This window comes from Acomys russatus, chromosome 7 (genome assembly GCF_903995435.1).
Source record: "Acomys russatus chromosome 7, mAcoRus1.1, whole genome shotgun sequence".
NCBI lineage: Eukaryota > Metazoa > Chordata > Mammalia > Rodentia > Muridae > Acomys > Acomys russatus.
The window spans coordinates 3,564,006-3,585,706 of record NC_067143.1 but is presented as its reverse complement, the minus strand read 5'-3'; the positions used below and the strand labels follow the sequence as shown (position 1 = coordinate 3,585,706).

The 21,701-nt window shown below is 45.0% G+C and overlaps 2 protein-coding genes and 1 pseudogene across 2 annotated transcripts in view; 1 reads left to right on the top strand and 2 right to left on the bottom strand.

Annotated features, from left to right (window-relative positions):
- Positions 1-1,595: 1,595 nt before the first annotated feature.
- Positions 1,596-12,971, bottom strand: LOC127191363 (zinc finger protein 585A-like). The gene is made up of 4 exons (XM_051148432.1): positions 12,650-12,971; positions 10,232-10,358; positions 9,866-9,967; positions 1,596-3,990 (listed from the first exon to the last, which is right to left on the bottom strand). Exons 1-4 carry the CDS (start codon positions 12,926-12,928, stop codon positions 1,619-1,621), a joined length of 2,880 nt encoding a protein of 959 aa, XP_051004389.1. The 5' UTR covers positions 12,929-12,971; the 3' UTR covers positions 1,596-1,618.
- On the top strand, positions 4,895-8,250 carry LOC127192329 (60S ribosomal protein L31-like; annotated as a pseudogene).
- Positions 12,972-13,077: 106 nt separating the features above from the next.
- LOC127192381 (zinc finger protein 260-like) overlaps positions 13,078-21,701 on the bottom strand; it is a 55,737-nt gene continuing 47,113 nt past the window's right edge. The window contains 2 exon segments of the mRNA XM_051149667.1: positions 13,078-13,120; positions 15,358-15,470. Of these exon segments, the coding sequence (XP_051005624.1) occupies positions 13,078-13,120; positions 15,358-15,470 (156 nt within the window).

Sequence of the window (21,701 nt, the reverse complement as noted above, 5' to 3'; positions counted from 1 at the left end):
TAATTACTTTCCTTCATTCTTTCCAAATCTTTTTGTTACTGTTTTTTGTTTTTGTTTTTTGTTTTTTTTTTTTTTAAAGATAGAATCTCTCTAGCCCTGGTTGAACTGGCATTCATTATGTAGAGCAGGCTGGCCTTGAACTCACAAAGTTCTGTGTACATCTGCCTCTGGAGTGCTGGGATCAAAGGCACACACCACCACAACTGGCTCTGGATAATGGTATTTCAGCCTCATGGAATAGCATGCTGCCAATGAAGATATGTAGAAAAACAATACACACAGATATGCAGCTTGGCTTTTATAAAGCAAAAGGAAAGATTCTACACAGGGATATGGTTATGAGAATAGTAATGCATATGTCACATATTGACAAGTGTGTTCTGGGAAGAGGCAGATAGTGAATATCAGCAGCTGGGAGACCCCATGGTGTCTCCCACAACTACTCAGGTGTGCTACTGGAGCAATAAAGCATCCCCAGAATATATACAAATGAACACAGCCATACTGAATAAAACTTTATTTAAAAATCCAAGCAGGCATGGTAGTGTTTGCCTTTAGTCCCAGCACTTTGGAGACATCAGCATATGGGTTTTGTGAGTTCAAGACAAGCCTGGTGATCTCCAAGCCAGCCAAGGCTACATAATGAGACTCTGTCTCAAGAAATAAAAATAAATTAAAAAAAAAAATCCCTAAGTGGACATGAGCTGGCTCAGTGGTTAATGGCATATGTTATCAGGTCTACCTGAGTTCAATTCCTGGGACCTAAATGGAACGCTGTTAACAAAGAGCCAACTCTCACAAATTGTTCTCTGACTTTCACATATGTGCCGCGGCATTCATGCATGTACACACACATACACACACACACACACACACACACACACACACACGCCTCCCAAGTGCTGGGATTAAAGGTGTGCACCTGAGCTGGGCGGTGGTGGCTCACGCCTTTAATCCCAGCACTCAGGAGGCAGAGGCAGGCGGATCGCTGTGAGTTCAGGGCCAGCCTGGTCTACAAAGTTAGTCCAGGACAGCCAAGGGTACACAGAGAAACCCTGTCTCGAAAAACAAAAAACAAAACAAACAAACAAACAAACAAACAAAGGTGTACGCCACCACTCCTGGCCTGCCATTTTCTATAGAGAAACTTTTCTCAGCCCGTTGCTTTACGGTTTCTTCCTAGGATGAAGTCCGTAATCATACTGCAAATGTCTCTCACAGATGATGTGCTTACGAACAAGCAGTGTATTTCTAGATCTTTTAAAGTACAGAAGCTGTAAGTTCTCTTCAAGTAATTTAAGGATTAAACTTCAGTTAGGAATATGCTTACAGACTATGAAATGATTTCTTGGAAACGTGTTTCACACAAAAACCAAGCCTAAGAGAACTGCGTCTGTTCTATTAGTGCTTGGCATTTATTTTAATCGGCCATGCTGTTGTAGGCCTTTCGACATTCAGAACCCAAGAGGGTCTTTGCCCAGTATGAAGCCAGTGCTGCACATCCAGCTAGGACGCATGGCTGGATGCATGACCTCCCACCCTGCCTGCATTTCCATGCGGATATGCCGAGGGGCCTTAATCAGTGGGATGGATTATGGAGCAGCTTCCTACAGTATCCCTACGGCTTCTTGCAAGCGTGAGTTCGCTGATGGCATTTCAACACGGATTTCTGGAGGAATGCCTTCCCACATTTTTGACAGACAAAAGATCTCCCCCTAGTGTGAGTGATCTGATGTCTAGGCAGAGATGACTTATTGTAGAAGCCCTTCCCACACTCCGGGCACACGTAGGGCTTCTCGCCCGTGTGAATTTGCTGATGGGACGTCAGGGCTGACTTCTGGATGAAGGTCTTTCCACATTTCTGACAGACAAAAGGTCTCTCCTTAGTGTGAGTTACCTGATGTCGATGCAAAGATGACCTACCGAAGAAGCCCTTGCCACACTCAGGGCACACGTAGGGCTTCTCGCCCGTGTGGATTCGCTGATGATCTCGGAGTTGGCCCTTGGAAGCCAAGGCTTTCCCACACTCGCTGCATTTGTAAGGCTTTTCCCCAGTGTGGATCCTCCGATGTGTCTGAAGTACTGACTTCTGGCTGAAGGCTTTCCCACACTCGCTACATACATGGTGTTTTTCTCCAGTGTGAATTTTGGTGTGCAGATTGAGGGATGATCTCCGGCTGAAAGCCTTCCCGCACTCAGCGCAGGCGTAAGGTGTCTCCCCAGTGTGGATTCGGAGATGCTCCTTCAGCTGGGAGGAGTTACTGAAGGACTTCCCACAGTGGTTGCACTTGTAAGGTCTCTCCCCGGTGTGAATTCGATGATGGACCGTCAGTTGGGATGTGTGACTGAACGCTTTCCCACAGTAGCGGCATTTATAGGGCTTCTCTCCTGTGTGAGTCTGCTGATGAGATGTCAGCTGTGACCTCTGAAAGAAGGCCTTGCCACACTTCTGGCAGACAAAAGGTTTCTCTTTAGTGTGAGTTATCTGATGTCTCAGGAAACCTGACCTACCATGGAAACTTTTGCCACACTCAGAGCACACATATGGTTTCTCTCCCGTGTGAATTCGCTCATGCTCTTCAAGCTGGTACTTAGAAGCCAAGGCTTTTCCACAGACGCCGCACTTGTGAGGCTTCTCCACCTTGTGAGTTCGCCGATGCACATTCAGTGTGAATGAGTAGGTAAAACATTTGCCACAGTCCCGGCACTTGTAAGGCTTCTCCCCTGTGTGGACGCGATGGTGCATCTTCAGTTGGGATGCATAAGCAAATGACTTCCCACAGTGATTGCATTGATGAGAATTCTTCCCCAGGTGAAGTCTCCGGTGCACGCTGAGTTCGGACTTCTGGTTGAAAGCTCTCCCACACTCACTGCACACGTGGTGTATTTGTCTAACGTGGATTTTCTGGTGAACGGTGAGGCTCGCCTTTCGCTTGAAGGCTTTCCCACAGTCTCCACATTCATAAGGTTTCCCCTTCATGTGGATCTGATAATGCACTTTCAGTCGGGAGGTGCAGCTAAATAATTTCCCACAAACAGTACACTGGTAAGGCTTCTCCCCAGTGTGAATCGTCTCGTGCGTGCTAAGGATCGACTTCTGCTTGAAGGCTTTCCCACACACAGGACACACGTAAGGCCTCTCGCCTGTGTGTATTCGATAATGCACCTTCAGTTGGGAGGTGTTATTGAATGATTTTCCACAGTCACGACACTCATAGGGCTTCTCTCCGGTGTGAATCCGATGATGGACCTGCAGGTTGGATGTGCGGCTGAAGGATTTCCCACAGTCAGGACACTCATACGATTTCTCCGTGTGAGTCTCTTGGTGGGAGGTCAACTCCGACTTCTGGAGGAAGGCCTTCCCACACTTGTGACAGACGAACGGTCTTTCTCCAGCGCAACTTGCCTGATGTTTACAGGAAGCAGACACGTCACAGAAGACCTTTCCAGAACCAGGGCATCCATCTGCTCTCTCTTCTTGCTGTGTGAGAGCTTGTTTATGGATGGGAACTTTTCTGCACTGGTTACCTTTGCAGGAATGCTGTCCATCACGAGGAACTGCACAGCTAGCTCTAAAAGAGTCTTGTGTGAAGAGCTGAGCAGTTGCAACAGCGTCCTTAAGCTGTTTTGTGACACAGCTTTGATCTTCCTCATCATCTGCTTCAAGGGGATGCTTCAAACATTTCACAGGTGTCTTTGGAGCTGTCTCTTGTGCAGAAGGAAGCTTGGACACCAAAAGAGTGTTTCTCCCAGGCTCTTTATGCTCACGTTCTCTGTCTGGGCTCTGTGTTTTCTTGTTGAGGAAAGCACCAGGACTCCGGGGTGGGATCTGGTTTTGCTGACCTCTTTTTGTAGGGTCAGGAACTTGCCACAGTTCTTCTAAAATAGAGCGCCACAAACCATGTCTTGTGATTGCACTTGTCTTACTAGTTTGAAATGCTGCATTCTCAGTAGCTTTCTGCTGAGGGGTATAAAATTTTGATTCCGCTTCTGGGAGAAGAAAAGAGATGAAAGAATATAAATAATGAGCCAGATGGGTGAGGAATCACATAGAGTTAACAAACAGCACAAAAGCATCTGTGAGGTACTTATAACCGTGAGTGGAACATTCCTACACCCCTTATGATATGCCAAACATTAGCTATAGAGCACTTCCTGCCAGGCAACTTTTCTTTATGATAAAACCCAACTCATTTCTATCCCCCAGACCACCTTATGAAACAATTATAGCTACTCTCCCTGTTTTACAGAAGAATATTTAGGTCAGTTGTGGAACCCTGCTGCATAAGGTTGAAGTCTGACTTTTCCAGATGCCCATTTGTGCTTGGTCTAAGTTGGTGGATTCCACTTTCTCAGTGGGGTTCTCACTCCCCCTGATCTGGTAACTCATGAGCGTGTAAAGAGTGTCACATAGGCCTCAAGGAAAATTACAGGCCCAACTCTTTCCTGATAAGTAACGTGTTCACACACAGAGAATTCCTGGAAGTATTGCACCCTATGCTGAACAGATCCTTGCCTCCAGCAAATGACCTTTAATTATACCTAGAAGCTATCTCCTCACACGTAGGATAATTAAGTAATGTTTTCTCCTTCTTGTGATAGGACCCTGTATTACTGCATGTAAATGAGGCGCTGTAGCACTGTATGTAGATTAAGTATCCTGGCACCTTTAGCCCTAGCAAATCAGACACGCTAATTCTCAAAACCCATCCCCACTGCCCAAGGTTTATAAATAAAGGCTGGCTGGTATGCTGGGAGGGAAGAAGGGGGAGTGGGGGGCGGAGGTGGGGGATGGAGAGGGGTGGGGAGGGGCTTGCCATTCCTTCACCATAATTGTCTGAGACTCCATATATTCCTGGCGGGTGGTGGGTGGATGCCCAGTGGTCAGGCAGCAATGGCAGAACTGCCTTTTGCAGCTGCTGGGGCCTGCTCCACCTCTGCTGATAGCTCGCTGCTGACAGCCAGTGAGGCACTGCCAGGCCTGTGTCTCACGGGCTCTGCCTGCCATGGGCTTTTAAACAGCTTCCTCTGCTGTGTTTAGCACAGCAGCTCAAAGAAGGAGCTGTGACACTTTGCCATCATCACGGGCTTGTGGAGCTCCCGAGTGTCCACTGTGGTCTGGTACCAGCCATCTCATTCTGAAAGAGCTAAACCATACCATTCAGTGGAAAACTCATTTTCCACATCCCCCAGGGAGGCTGAGCACCCTAATCTGCCCCTGAACAAGAAACAGAACTTTGGAACCTTTGACCTCCGGGTCCCTTCATTCTTGTCCTGAAGCAAGTAGCACCTGGACCAGCCTGATGGAGACGGGACCCAGGCCACCACATCGGACACTGAATGACAGCCAGTAATAAAGCAGCTTCAATTCACGGCGGGGAAGATTGTTTGGACAAAGGCAACATTTTTTATTTACGTAGGAGACCTAGTAGGGGAAGATGTAGGGGAAGACACTGACAAGGCTGATAAAAGGTAGCCTCAGTGGGCAGCCAAGCGTTGAAAGAGAAAAGAGAACACCAGAGCAGAGGACGTCATCATTTCCAGAGAAAAGCAAACTCATGCCTTTTGCTCATTTTTTTTCATCTAGCTAAGTACTCATATGTTCATGCCATTCACATGGATATATGATGTGAGAGACAGAAGTTTACTCAGTCTAGGGAAGCATTCTGTCCTTGAACCACAACTTAAGACCAGAAAATATTTCTTTTCTTTTCTTTTTTTTTTAACATCAATTTACACATACAGTGGGCTTTCTTTACGTTTCTGCTCTCATATTATATCTGAGCAGTTAAAAGCATTTGCTGCTTTTACAGAGGACGGGAGTTTAGTTCCCAACACCCACATCAGGCACCTGTTAACTCCAGCTCCAGAGGATCCAATATACTCTTTTGGGTTTTGTGGACCCCCCTGCCCCCCACACATGTGGTATATATTTATACAGATACACACATGTACATACAAAGAAAAATCCAAACACTGATCAAATACATCTAAGGGATACCTACAGAATATTCCCTCCAACCAAAATGGAAGTTTCTCAGAAAGAAGACCATGTGCTGCCTTTAATCCCAGCACTCAGAAGGCAGGCGGATTGCTGTGGCCAGCCTGGTCTACAAAGCGAGTCCAGGACAGCCAAGGCTACACTGTGAAACCCTGTCTCAAAAAACAAACAAACAAACCAACAAACCAAAACAAAACAAAAAACCCCTGAAACAATTCTCTGTGTCTTAAAAGTCCATAATGGAGTAAAACTAAAAACCAACACTAAGAGAAACCACAGAAACTGCACAGATACATGGACCCAGAACAGTGCATTTTGAATTAACAGTAAGTCACAAAGAAATCAGGGATGAAATTAAAACACTTCTGGAATAAAGTGAAGATGGATGCCAGCTTACCGCTAGTTTTGGATACAGCTAAGACAGCTCTAAGAGAAAACTGATATCTGACAGATTTACATTAAAGAAATCAGAGAGTGTAACTAAAGGCCTTAGAAAACGAAGAAAAAGGCAAAATCCAAAGCATTAGGCGGAGAGGAAAAAAAAAAAAAAAAAAAAAAAAGAGGCAGCCATTAATGAAATGAAAACCAACAGAACAATACACAGAAGGAAACAAATTGACAAATGAGATTGGGGCTCAAAAGATGGCTCAGCTGATAAAACCGCAGACTGCTCTTCCAGGGAATCCAGATTCAGCTCCCACATGGTAGCTCACCACTGTCTGGATCACTGCTCTTGGGGGATCAGATGCCCTCTTCTGGCATCTGTGGGCACTGCACACACATGGTGCACATATTTATGGCAGGAAAAAACACTCATATACATAAAAAAAAAAAAAAGATAAAAATAACCTCCCAGCCAAACTGACAGAGAAAGAAGACCCAAATTAATAAAATTAGAAATGAACAAGAGGACGTTACAACTGATTGCAAAGAAACACAGCAATTTACTGGGGAGTGAATAATTGGACATCCTACATTAAAAATGGAAATTTTAGAATAAATGGTTAAAATTTTAGTCATGTGTGACCTATGAATATTAAAAATCATGCTGGGTGTAGTGGTGCACGTCTTTAATCCCAGCACTTGAGAGGCAGAGGCAGGCACATCTCTGAGTTAAAGGCCAGCCTTGTCTAGAGGGTGAGTTCCAGGACAGCTAGAGCTATATGGTAAAACCATGTCTTAAAAACAAAAATAAAACAACAAAAGAAACCAACCCAAGTAAATTAAATAGAGAAGATATAAACAAAATAGACTCATAACAAGCAGAAATAAAGCATCTCCATACAAAGAAAAGCCCACGACCAGATTCACTGGGGAATCTCCCCAAATCTTTAAACAACAGGTAACATCAGTACTCCTTAAACTTCCATAAAATAGAAAGGGGAGAAACATTAAAAGACACATTGTATGGAGCCAGTATTGGTATATAATACCACAACTGGATAAGGAAGGACTCCACAACAACAACAGCAACAACAACAACAACGGAAACTACATAATAATTTCCTTGATAAAAATGGACACAAAATATCTTAAGAAAAAAAATTTCAAAGCATATTCAAGAATGTATTAATAAGCATCTTTAGCAAATTGTTCAGGGACAACCTGTTAAAAAAAAATGAAACGAGATCCACGTCAGTTTTTCTATGGCTAACTAAAATCCCACTAGATATATGTTCTATATTGTCCTAATGCATTCCTCTGTTCAGAGACAGAAAGATCTTCTAATTATAGATTAACTTATAGTCTGTCTATATGAAGAACTATAAAAGAATCAAGCTATTTCTCCAATCAAGAAATAGCTACTAGCCTTTCCAGCTTTAGCCCGACAGAACGGCTCCTGCAGAGAAGGGTGAGGAGAAGAAGAGGGGCCGTTCCGCCATCACCGAGGAGGTGACCCGAGAGTACACCATCAGCATTCACAAGCGCAGCCGTGGAGTGGGCTTCAAGAAGCGTGCTCCTCGGGCGCTCAAAGAAATTCGGAAATTTGCCATGAAGGAGACGGGGACTCCAGATGTGCGCTTAGACACCAGGCTCAACAAAGCTGTCTGGGCCAAAGGAATGAGGAACATTCCATATCGCATCCGAGTACGCTTGTCCAGAAAGCGTAATGAAGATGAGGACTCCCCCAACAAGCTCTACACATTGGTAACCTACGTGCCTGTTACCACATTCAAGAATCTACAGACGGTCAATGTGGACGAGAACTAACCTGCTGAGGGTCAAATAAAGTTAAGAACTGCCAAAAAAAAAAAAAAAAGCTACTATATTTAATGGCTACTTCTCAAATGGTATACAAATGGCCAATAAGTATTTGAAAATATGTTGATAGTTTTAGTTGTCAGAGAAATACAATTTAAAACTTCCTTCATATTCTAGCTCACCCCAGTTAGAATGGCTATTAAAAGAAACAAACAACACATGCCAACAAGGGAAGATACACCCCTGCCCACTGCCACAGGGCATGTAAACTAGGATAGCGAGGGTGGAAGGTCCTCAAAGAACTAAAAACAGAACTACCATACGACCGAGCCAGACTGCCCCCGTCTATATGCCTGAAGGGCTCTATAGGAACATAAGCAGACATGTTTGCACAGCCATATTTACTGCAGCACTAAGAAATGGAACCAGATGTCTCTCAACAGATGAACGCATTAAAACTATGTAGAACACATACCGAATGGCATTTCAGTTAACCATAAAGAAAAATGAAATCATGACAACTCTAGCAAAATGGGTGGAAGTGGAGATCATTATGTTAGGTGAATTAAGTGAGACTCAAAGACAAATTACCACATTTTTTCTTATATATAAACTCCACATTTTAATTCCTCCCCCCCCCCCCCCCCCCCGTGTATGTGTGTGTGCTTGCATGCACATATGTTGTGTGTAAATAGTGAAAGTAGTAAAAGGACTGTGAAAGGAGAAAGGAGCTTAAGGGAAGAAGGAAAACGAGCAGTGGAACACATGGGACATACAGGCGGAACACATGGGACATACAGGCAGAACACATGTGACATACGGGTGGAACACATGTGACATACAGGCGGAACACATATGACATAAAGGCAGAACACGTGACATACGGGTGGAACACATGTGACATACAGGCGGAACACATGTGACATACAGGCAGAAAGGAGACAGTTTGTGGCATAGGAATGGGATCAGCAGGAAGGGGCTGGAGGACATCACTGGGGAAAGGACCAGGAGAGGAAAAAGCATGACAGCTATTACAAGAAAATGACAATAAAATTAGCTTTAAAAATGTCCAATTATAACTAAAAGCTCTGTATCTCACTAATGTATCTTATCAATGTTAACACATCTGTCTGTCTGTCTGTCTGTCTGCCTGCCTGCCTATACTTCCACCATACTGAGAATTGCACTCAAGGCTCTGTACATGCCAGGCTAGCACTCTACCACTGATACAGACATCACCTGCACCCCGAGTCACGGTTAACATAAAAAAAAAAAGACCAATTTCCTCCCTAATAACACATTAATCTATCTCATCAACCATCACTAAATTTCCTTCATCTGCTCTTTGATGCCAGTTTGGCAATCCCCAGTGTGGACAAACAAGGTGTGCAAATACGAATTTTTTGTGTAGACCTTCAGGAGCATATGGTTGAATTAGTTAACGTAGGTGTTGCCATCTCCAGGATGAGGCAGCCCACTGCCCACTATTCACCTCTGAGAGGCTTGTCCTCACTCCCAGTCCTTATTTAGGAAGCACTGCAGCTGTAGGGAATGGGGGGTTGGAGCTACCCTGGTGCCTACCACTAGGGGAACGGATGAGTGACAAGGACTGATAATGGCTCTCTAGTGACATTTACCTCCAATTGGGTCACATCCACTCACCTTGACACCAACATGGCTGATGTGAGGACTTAGCCTCTCCTATCTGTGCCTCCTTTCTTTTCTTTATCCTGAAGAAGGCCCCTGGGCTAGGAATGGAGTAACCTGTTAATTGGAAGAATATTTGCTCAGTGCATATGTAGCTTTAAAGGTCATCCAATGAGCTTTGCACTGGCTCACTGGAAAAAAAAAATAAGTATTTTGAACTGGGCACAGAGTAATTAACTTGGATTATCAAGAGTAATGAATTATCAGGACAAACCATGGGGGGAAACTATGACACACTCTTGATATCCCATCATATTCTACAAGATGGAGGAACTATTTTCAATGAGGCCCATCTTGGATCCGCAGGCCAGCTGTGCTCACCCACTGCCAACAGGTGGCCGTAGATCTCCAGCATGACCTCCTGGTACAGGCGTCTCTGGGCGGGGTCCAGGCGCCGCCACTCCTCCTGGCTGAAGTCCACAGTCACATCCTCAAAGGACACCAATCTCTGTAACACAAAGCGCAACACTGTAACACAAAGGGCAACAATACAACACAAAGTTGAACAGTGTGACACAACGCACAACACTGTAACGTGAAAGCGCAACAATGTAACACGAAGTGCGACTCTGTAACACACCACAGTCCATTCTGAGTTACTCATCACTGAGGAGTAGGCCATGACACAGCAATGTGATTCTTTCCTGTGACATATCATTAGGCTTTCCATAATTTTCTATTTCATACTATATAAATAACATTGCATAAATATTTATCATATGATATTTAGTATAAATATTTCAGAAGTTAAGAAAGTTTGTAAAAAATACCCTTCCATCTCTTGTACACTCAGATTTTTCTTCCCCAAAGAAGCCAGACCAGGGGTGTCACTAATACTTGAAAAAGGAATCAGCTGCCTGATGCTTAGCGCCAACATTATTCAAGACTTCGGGGGAAGGCAGCGCAATGGAGTTGAGACTTATCATGACAGGTTGAGAACCACACGAAGGAGGAGACTGAAGACTTTGCACAAAATCAACTGGGTTGTTTCATTTTAGCTTGAGGAATTAATTTTCGTTTTCATCAATTCAGTAACTCACATGTCAAAATATCAACAGTATTCTTAGACATAAATAGTTCATCCATAAACCAGAAGACAACTCACTGACAGGCATATTGCAAGTAAAAGAAAAAGGCTTGAAATTCCCTTTAAAACAACAAGAGCAGCTAGGTGCGGTCTATGCCTTTAATCCCAGTACTCTGAAAACAGAGGCAGGTGGATCTCTCTACAAGTTTAAGCTAGACTGGTCTACATAGTGAGTTCCATCCAGAGAGGATACATGCTGAGAGCCTGTCTCAAGCAGGCAAACAAACAAAACAATAACAATTACTAGACAGGGCCAGGTGGTGGTGGCACATGCCTTTAACCTCAGTACTTGGGCGGCAGAGGTAGGTGGATCGCTGTGAGTTCGAGGCCAGCCTGGTCTGCAAAGTAAGTCCAGGATTATCCAAGGCTATACAGAGAACCCTGTCTCAAACAACAACAACAACAACAACAACACAACAAACAAACAAACAAAAAACCCAATTACTAGACAGGTCAGAAGTAAAACAAATATCCTGTCAGAAAAAAAAAAATCCAAAAACTTAAAAATAGAGACTCAGGGTGGAGGAGGTGGCTCAGCAGGTAAAAATGCTTGCTGCCCTGCCTGATGCTGACTTCAGTTCCCAAGATACATATGGTGCAAAGAGAGAGAGCCTCCAGCAAGTTGTCCCCTGACTTCCTGACACCGTGCCTGAGTGTATATATAACCCCCCCAAACAAAAACAATATCTAAAAAAATAAAAATAAAAACTTAAATACAGTAGAGAATCAAATTTGAATGATAGGATTTTCAGAGGAGAGGGTGAACAGAAAATAAGCTTTGGATGTGTGCAACGTACAGGAGACTTCAGGAAGAATTAAGGGACTGATTCCCAACCTAGAAAGCTGAATCTAGTCAGAGATAATGTTGCTAAAGAAATATTTCCAGGGCATCTGTAAAACATGTGCACATATGCTGACAAATTATTTCATATGTAAGTAATAAATGGTATATTGTCAGAACATGGTCCAATAATAGAAGATCATGTGACCCAAGTTTCTTCAAAAAACATGGAATTGCTCTTGAGATATGTTTTCATGATCCTCCCAGGAATAGTGTATGGGAGTGAGTTTATTTCTGATTATTCATAACTGGGTATTGCTATTTGTTTATATGTCTCTATGGAAAAACATGTTTTTGCTGAGTGTGGCTTGCCTGCCACATAAGGCTCGCCTTTGTGATCGGACCCCTTACTCATGCGCTCCCTTTTATCCTCACTGTATAAATTATCTGATGCGTAGACTAAAGCTGGGTATTGCATGAGACCTTAGTCTACCTCATTTATTGGATCCATTCTCCCAGGTCCCACTGCCTCTAGAACACTAAACTCTATGTTAATTTTTGATAAGGCATCATCAGACACTCATGGTCTCTAAGACTTACCTACCAGGCATCCACATCAAATGTTCAAGATACTCACAAAATGACCGTGGCTATGAGATGAGACTGAGGACTCTGGGGCTGGGACACAGGCTTGAGGGCTACATCTAAATCTAAGCACCAGGAGGCAGGATGATGAAAGTCTTGGAGGTGCAGGAGCACTGGCCCCTGTGCTCAGCTGGCTGCCTCTGGATTGAGGAGCCCAAGTTCTGCCATTTCCCGTGTCTGTCCTCCAGTTTTAGAGAACTAGACAGCGGGCCTCTACCTCGCTTACCTTGCTTGACCCATCCTGTTCCTGTGGGTCCAGTCTCTGGGGCTTCTGGGACAAATTCATGTCAGCAGGTATGTTTCCTCTCTTGACCTCTTCACTGGCAGATGCAGTTTTCTCAGGAACTGGAAGCTGGGTGAGTGTCCAGAGGTTCCCAGGAGAGCAGCTGAGCAGAGAGGCAGAAAATCCCACAGCCTGGATGATGTGGCCTGACTTAGGCCTAAAGAGACAGCAGAAAGCCCCAGAGAGAGAATGACCTTGTGTTCTCAGCCAACATTTGCCCATGGGTTTCTGAGGGCCCAAGACAGTCACAGCATAGACATGGTACAACAAAGTTCAGAGAAGTCCTTCCCTGGTGTTGAACAGGGTGATGAAAATGAAAACCCAAAACCACAGTCTGGAGCTTGGGAAGAGAGTGCAGTGGGTAAGAAAGATTACTGCACCAGCACTAGGGCCTGAGATCGAATCTCCAGCAACCTAAAAAAAAAAAAAAAGGCAGGTTTGGCCACTAATGCCTGTGACTCCAGCGCTGTGTGGGACAAAGAGAGGAGGAGCTCTGGGCACACTGGCTATCAGCCTAGCTCCAGGTTCAGTGACAGAGCCAACCTCAAGGGGATAAGGCTGGGAGTGATGGAGCAGGACACTCACTAGCTAACTCTGGCCTCAGGGCATGTGCACTTACAGAGACATGTACCTACAGCCACACCCACAGGCATGTACTACATAATAACACACATACCAAAACCCAAACAACTCCCCTTCTTGAAGTAAACACCAAACACCATAGTTCGGACTAAATTTAAGGAAGGATTCACTGCAGCTCCTGTGCTTTCGAACTGTGAGATGAGGAGGTACTGACCTAGTTGTTCGCGAGTGGGGGTGCAGGTGTGTACCATGGGCGTTGAGGATTTGAAGTGATACGAAGCTCAGCTTGCCCTCAGAGCCTGCATATAAATACACATAAGCATGAGCAAGCTCTCCCAGGCTGCTCCTTTTTCTGGGTACTTTTTTTTTTCTGGTTTATTTGTTTTAGAAATTAATTTATTTATTATGTATACAGTGTTCTGCTTGCATGCACACCAGAAGAGGGCACTAGGTCTCATTATAGATGGTTGTGAGGCTACCATGTAGTTTCTAGGAATTGAACTCCACACCTTTGGAAGAGCAGGCAGTGCTCTTAACCTCTGAGCCATCTCTCCAGCCCTTTCTGAGTGTTGTTAGACCTTTCGCATGCAGGCCACCCTAACCCCAACTTTCTGAGACATGGTCCTCTCTGTGCTGCTCTAGTCTGGCCTGGAGCTTTCTATGAAGACCAGCAGGCTGGCCTCAAACTCACAGAGTTCCACTGCCTCTGCTTCCTGGACGCTAGGACTACAGGTGTGAGCCATTGTGGCCAAGCTCTTTTTTAACCGTGGTATACAGAACTCTCCAGCCATGTCGTAAGAATTAGCATAGCGATTTCTTCTTTAGACATGACAAATATGGCTACGTGCCATTCTAGAATGCACCCCAAGAGGAAGAAGCAGGGCCCAGTGCATCTCTTCCCTACTCTAAAGCACACACAGTCCCATTATCTCATGCGGCTCCCCGTGTGCTCAGCACCCAGAAACCTGTTGGGTTTTTCCTGCTTTCTGAGAGCAGAGATGTCCTGCAGTGTGGTATCGTGATGGCCACTCCTGGCTCTTTCTGCATTTCTAGATGTTTTCACATTCATCTATTCAGGCACAGACATCCTGTTCTCTTCCCTTAAATTCAGTGGTCTAGTCCACTTCCTGACTTGGAAACCCTGCACATAGCCACCAGGCCCTCAACACCAAGGCGTTTCCCCCCTGTCCACAATGTCTACCTATTCACGGTAAATAGGACACACTCATGATGTCCTGGACTTTCAGTCACCTCCAGTGAGGAGACAACAGGATTAATTTTAATAAAGATTTATTTATTTACTGCGTATACAATGTTCTGTCTGCATGTGTGCCTGGCCCGCCAGAAGAGGGCACCAGATCTCATTATGGATGGTTATGAGTCCCATATGGTTGCTAGGAATTGAACTCAGGACCTTTGAAAGAGCAAATAGTGCTCTTATCTTCGGTGCCATCTCTCCACCCAACAGGACTAATTTAACCACAGCGTTAACACGGACACGCCTAGTTCCACAAAACATTACTACTTTGACAGCCAAGAAATGTTCGCTAGAAATGGCAGTTTTACAGCTTTCCAGAGAACCTTGAATAACCTCAACAGTGAGGCCCAAAGAACTTCCCATTAGGGCACAGCATCATTCGGTGAAGTGCGAATCACTGACTCTGTGGCCATCTATATGGTCCTCCGCAGAGGCAGCATTGACCCGCCTCATCGGCAATGCACTTTATCCCTCATGTAAAGTGGACCCAGGGATTAGGATTTGCCGTTTAAAACGTTTGTTTTGCATATTCTCAAATTGAGCCCAAACACGAATAATCTCATTTTCCGTTTTTAGCTATTATTTTCTCTTCTCGTTCTTGGGTCAGAAAGCAGCAGGATCGTCCATACAAGACGCCAGCCCCAGGCTTATGGGGCTCCATCGCCACCGTCAGCAACCCTGAACTCCCGAATCCCACAAGACTACCACCCCAGCTCAACCAGGGCATCCCCCAGCAGCCGCGTCAGCTGTCACGCAGCACAAAACAGAGCTCAGCAGCGCAGCGTCCTCCCGGTCCTCCCCGCCCCCTCACCTCGCACTGCACCGGCAGAGAGCTCCGCACACAGCACTCCGGACCCTGCGCTTCCACCCATGGGCGCTCGTGTTAGAAGCTCGGTGCTGTCCGGGCAACAATAACACACCGACCTGCGCGGAGATTTAAGCGGAAATGACCGCTGTAGATCACTTCCGTTTTACTGTGAATCAAGGTTTTTAGATCCCCCACCCCACCCCCGAGGAGGATGGCGAAGCGCATGCTCGCTACCACTTGCGAAGGTACCGCTTGCATACTCCTTGAATTGTCTTGTAGGCTCTGTTCCTTTAGCTGTCGCCACACTCCCACATACAGTGATACCTAGACTACCATGATAGTGTGTTAATTCTACCACAGCCAGAAAGCTTGTGGAATGTGGTAGAGTGAAAGGGCCGAGGCTGTCTCACATTGTCAGAGGATTTATTTCCCACCTGTATGCATATATCATCTATTTCTAAGAGATTGTGATATTGCATATTATTAAAATACCATTTATTTCTTTTTTCAAGGGACTTAAAAGATTTTTCCTCTAAAGAAAACCTAGAAAACACACACACACACACACACACACACACACACACACAAAGAAAGGAAAAAAGAAGAGAAAGAAAGAACTAGGCAGGTTTGTTGGGAAATGAGAATTGAAACTACATTAAATCTTTAAAGGTGAGGATAATAAATGTGGTACTGAGCATTTAATGGTCACCAGAGGTGGGGGGGTCAGTTTGTAAATTATAAGTGTTTTTAATTGTCTATTATTTATTTATTGTACTTTGCATATGTAGAAAACAGTGTAGCTCTAGGTGGAGAAGGAAATAAAGATGAACACGGGGAGTTAGGAGTTGACAGTGAGAGCATCCAGTAAAGTCGAATGTATAAATAAATAGGCCAAATTAGAGTATTCAAATAAAATAAAAGATTGTGTGCAGTATCAAATTAAGTTTCTTGAGCTCTGTGTAGACCAGGCTGGCCTTGAACTTGCTGCGATCCTCCTGCCTCTGCCTCCCAGGGGCTGGGAGGGATATGCCATCCTGCTCGGCTTCACAGACGGTCTTGGTCATCTTTAGAATGAGCCGCAGGAGTGGTGCCCTTGTGACCAGAGTTCTGTGCCTAAAGATGCAGCTTCAGCCTTGCGGGGGGTGGGGGTGGGGCGGGGGTCCCAAAAGAGTAGGCTCAGCTGTTGTTATAAAAAACAAAATCTCAAACTGTTCGAGTTTATCAATACAGACTCAGGAGCCAGATGCTGGGGTGAAAACATGCCAGCTCAGAGAGGCAGAGAAAGCATCCAGCTGATCTTCCTACTCAGCTCATGTCCTGAAGGAAAAAGCTAAAAACCAAGAGCTCAAAGCTAAAAGCCAAAGGCCAAAAGGCGAAAAGCCCAAGGCCAAAAGCTTGCTGGCTCAGCTGACAGCCTAGGAGGAAATGCTAGCTCACCTGACAGGCCAAGAGAAAAAAACCCAAAAGTTATAAAAACCAAAAGCCAGAGCCAAAAGCTCAAAGCTAAAAGTACCCCCCCCCCCACACACACACACACAAAGCCAAAAGCCCGTTCTCTTTCTCCTCCACAGGTCTTGAATACCCTTCTACTCAAAGCCCCTTCTTTCTGTTTGCTCCCTGTCAGCTGCTTTCTTGCTCTGCTTCTTGACCTAGGGTTAGCTTTATTCAATCCTGTGTACAGAAAACTCTTGGATGAAAGGTGTGTGCTAAGGCTGAGCCACACCATAATCACCTGTTTACAATAAACAGAAAGTTCTTGGATTGAAGGTGTGTGTTAGGGCTGAACCACACAAAACAAGAAACAAGTTTTTCCAGTTTACAATCTCCAGGTTCACAATGGGATCAAATAACCTGCAACACTCAGCCAACCGTCACCGCATGTCAAAGTTATAACAAATGACATAAAAGTTAATCTTGCGCAAACATCAACTTCTGCTCATTTGTCTGCTACATCTCAGCACGTCACTGACAGCCACACCCACTCACCGCAGTCCCGGCACCACCATGCTCTTCCACAGTCACTACATCTCAGCACGTCACTGACAGCCACACCCACTCACCGCAGTCCCGGCACTACCATGCTCTTCCACAGTCACTACATCTCAGCACGTCACTGACAGCCACACCACTCACCGCAGTCCCGGCACCACCATGCTCTTCCACAGTCACTACATCTCAGCACGTCACTGACAGCCACACCCACTCACCGCAGTCCCGGCACCACCATGCTCTTCCACAGTCACTACATCTCAGCAAGTCACTGACAGCCACACCCACTCATCGCAGTCCCGGCACCACCATGCTCTTCCACAGTCATTCTCCTTATTTTTTTGCCTCTCTAGTCAGTATAAACCTGGCACAGTGCGCATCTGTCTTGCAGCCTGAGCCCAGCCAGTCCACCAGGCAGATGGAGCACCTGCCCTGTGGTGGTGACGAAACACAAGAGCCAACCAGAAGGTGCAGCTGCTTCCTCTCCCTCTTTGTGCTCCATGAGACTGAGCTGATGGGCAGCTGAGGAAGTTGCCCTGTGGATGCTGTAAAAACAATGCCATGTATCAGGAGGCGGAACCACAGATACCCTGGAGAACATCTTAGGACAGGCATGGTGGAGCACAACTGTTTTCCCAGCACTTGGGATGCAGAGGCAGGCAGATCTTTGTGAATTCTAGACTAGCCTGGTCTATACAGCGAGTTCCAGGCCAGCAAGGGCTACACAGTGTGACCCTATAGCAGAAATGTATACAAAGCAAACTACTGAGCAGGGTAAATTAGGCACATTCCTGGCAGTAGTTGTCATGTAGCATCTTAAATCGGAGCTGGGATGTTTTAAGTGTGAAGTGGAGAACAGCATTTCCCAGAAAAGAGTTTCTGTTCCAAGTTGCTTCCCTGAGCTCCTGTCTTGGCTTTTCTAACCGATGGGCTGTAGCCTGTTATTCCGATAAACCAGATCCTCCCAAGTGGGCTTTGGGTGGGGTGTGGTGTTTACCACGGCAGCAGAGGGCAAACTGGAACAGCCCTACAGGAAAACTTCAAGGCCTCCATTTCGTTACGTGTAACATGGGGCCACTCAAGGTTCATTGCATGTTTCAGCGGCTGTGGTGGGCAATAAGCTCATCTACACCAATTCCTCACCTCACTAGCCTCTCCTTCTGGGACCTCAGTTAGAATTCGCCAGTGCTCAGTTTGACTCTGAAGACCTCAAGCTGATTCATCACTCAGTTCTCCAAGTCTACTCTCAAGAAGCTACCTGGGCCTATCATCATCCTGAAAGGGCCTGGGGCTGAGGGTGTCAGAGCACCTCCTAAACCCTCTCCACATGTGAAATACTTCCAATGGGTACTCCTGTGTCAGGCGCCCAGAAGAAAACAGGTGGTTGGCTCAGAGACACTGAAGTTCATACACTGCCTGACCTGAAGTTCCAAGGGCTTGCACCCTCAATGGCTTATTTCTTTTCTTTTCTTTTCTTTTCTTTCTCTTTTCTCTCTCTCTCTCTCTCTCTCTCTCTCTCTCTCTCTCTCTCTCTCTCTCTCTCTTTGGTTTTTTGAGACAGGGTTTCTCTGTGTATCCTTGGCTGTCCTGGACTCACTTTGTAGACCAGGTTGGCCTCGATCTCACAGAGATCCACCTGCCTCTGCCTCCCAAGTGCTGGGATTAAAGGCTATGGCTTATTTCTTATGCATGGAATGAGGGTACTGTTATTTTTCCTTTTGAAAATAAGAAAACCAGGGAAGGGAAGCCCAATAATATCCTGGCTGAAGAGAGTGTGCATCCAATAATCTGACACAGGAATTTGGCTCCTAGCTCTGTGACTCAGTCTAGGTGTCTTATAGATATTCTTTTTGGAGAGGACACTGTTCACTTCAGGTTGACCTTCATTTGCCATGTGACCAGGGATGGCCTTGAATGTCTGATCGTGATGCCTCCACATCCCAAGGACCTGGGATTATAAGCACGTACCAGCACGCCCGGTTTTGTGCAGTGTTGGGGGTGGGGCGGGGCAAACCTAGGTCTTCATGTGTAAAATTATATTTTATTCTCCTGGCTCAATTGTTGCCTGGGAGGCTAACTGCCTCCTTCTGCTAACCTAGGCCCAGTCCTGGAAGTTTCTGGCCTCTGCACAATCTGACCTAGGCCTAGAATGTTCTCAGTCTCTGAGACTTACTGCTTAATAAGCTTGCCCTTACTTGTTCTTTCTAAGCTCTGGCCTGGCTGATTCAACTCAGCTGTTCTGGCTCAAACTCTTCTCCCAGCTGACTTATTTAATCTGACTTCTCTCTCGGTCCAGAATTGCTCTGCTTGGCTTCAAACTAACTCAGCAGTCCGCTCTAATCTTCTGGCTTCTTCTCTTTTTCTGGCTCCTTCTGTCTTCACCTGAGTTCTTTGCTCTGCAACCCATCTCTCTATCACTGTCCTGGTAAAACTGCCCCCTTTCTCTGTAAAGCAATCTCTTTTAAAATTTTTTAATTTTAATTTTATTAATTTGTTCAGATTACAACTCAATTGTTATCCCATCACTGGTGTCCTCCCATTCCTCCCTCCTTCCCGCTTTCACCCTATTCCCCTCCCCTAGGGCTATGACTGAGGGGGACCTTCTTCCCCAGTATATGGTCATAGGCTATCAAGTCTCATCTTGGTAGCCTGGAAACAACCTCTTAAGTAGCTTCCTTTTCTTCTCTCTTCTAGTGAGAGTTGGGCATATTTTATTCTGTCAAGTCTTTCTCTGACTTGTCACTGTTTCCCACTTTCAAACATGAGTAACTTCCTTCTACAAACTAAGTTTGCCTTTGTTTGGGGTGAAAGGTGTGGATCACCATGCCTGGATCTACGCTTTTCTTTACCTGATATTTGCTCTATACCAGCCTGGCCTTGAACTCGGATCTGTTTGCCTCTGTCTCCTAGATTAAAGGCAGGTTTGTATCCCAGAAGGATCATGCAGACCTAGATCTTTGGAGTGATCTCTTGCCAGTCATACCACTCAGACCTAGACAGTCTTGGGATGTGATCTCTTGCTAGAACAGCCATGTTCTGAATTAGCATTCTTCTGCATTCATGAACGCTAGACAAGCATTTGTAGTGAGATATAGATACAAACAGACAAACAAATGATTGAATAATAACAGTAATAATAAAAAGAAATCCAAGAGAATGGCTGTATTATGACATTCAAACCTCATGGAATACTGTGATGCCTAGTAAAGCACATAGTTTGCAATGAAAAATACAAAGCAGCATGGAACCAGATATGATCTAATTTTTATTAAAGCATTTCCGTGTGTGTGTGTGTGTGTGTGTGTGTGTGTGTGTGTGTGTGTGTGTGTGTGTACCTGGGTGGGTACTCCTGTGGTGTGTTGCCTATGTAGTGCTCAGAGGACAACTTTTGGAGTCAGCCCACACTTTCCACTAGATAAGTCCTGGGGCTGGAATTGAAGTGGTCAGTTTTGACAGCAAGGACCTTTACCTACCGTGCCATCTTGCCAGCTCACCACTGTGTAGAAGGGATTTTCTCAGTTGATTATTTAGGTTTTTATCCCCTGGGAATGCATTATCATTAAGAAGCCTACTATAAATGTGGGCATTTGTTGTTTTCTTTACAAATTTTGTTTTGGAATACTTTATTCCAGGATATTTGTTCCTAAAGTGAATCTTGAGACTGTGAACTGTAAAAGTGTATTTCAATTTTGTGGTATAGATCAGTCTTTGATCCTAGAGCTTTCTACTTACTGTAAACAAGTACTTGTGGTGTGGCCCAGCCCTAGCACACACCTTTAATCCAAGAGCTTTTGGTACATAGGATTAAATGAAATTAACCCTAGAGCAAGAGACAGTGCAAGTAGCCAGTTGAAAGGAAGCGAACATGGAAGAAAACATTGAGAGTGAGAGGAAGCCTTGAGTCTTTATTGGTAAAATTGAATGACTGGAGTTTTGTTTTTATAAACAGCAGTACTTTTTCTCAAGTATAATTTCTTACATGTTTAAATGAACATTTCATATCTAGACCTTTTTTTTTTTCTAAAATACAAACTCTATAACTCCCAATGAAGTTTATTTTTTTTAAAAAAAAATGCAGTCTTTTCTGGTGGTTTGATTGAGACTAGGCCCTGGAAACTCGTGTATTTTTAATACTTGGTGTTGATTTAAGAAACAGAACCCCAGAGCCAGGCATGGGGACACATGTCTTTAATCCCAGCCCTCAGGAAGCAGAAGCTGGCAGATCTCTGTAAATTTGAGGCCAGTCTGGTATACAAAGTGAGTCCAGCACAGCCAGGGCTACATAGAGAAACCCTGTCTCAAAAAAAAAAAAAAAAAAAACCAAACATCAAAAACCAAAAACCAAGCCCCAACCCAAA

Coding starts and splice junctions, on each gene's coding strand:
- LOC127191363 (XM_051148432.1), bottom strand. CDS start 12,928: ATGGGCAAATGTTGGCTGAGAACACAAGGTCATTCTCTCTCTGGGGCT. Junction 10,359..12,649: donor AACAGGATGGGTCAAGCAAG/GTAAGCGAGGTA, acceptor TTTGTGTTACAG/AGATTGGTGTCCTTTGAGGA. Junction 3,991..9,865: donor TCAGCCATGTTGGTGTCAAG/GTGAGTGGATGT, acceptor TTCTTCTCCCAG/AAGCGGAATCAAAATTTTAT.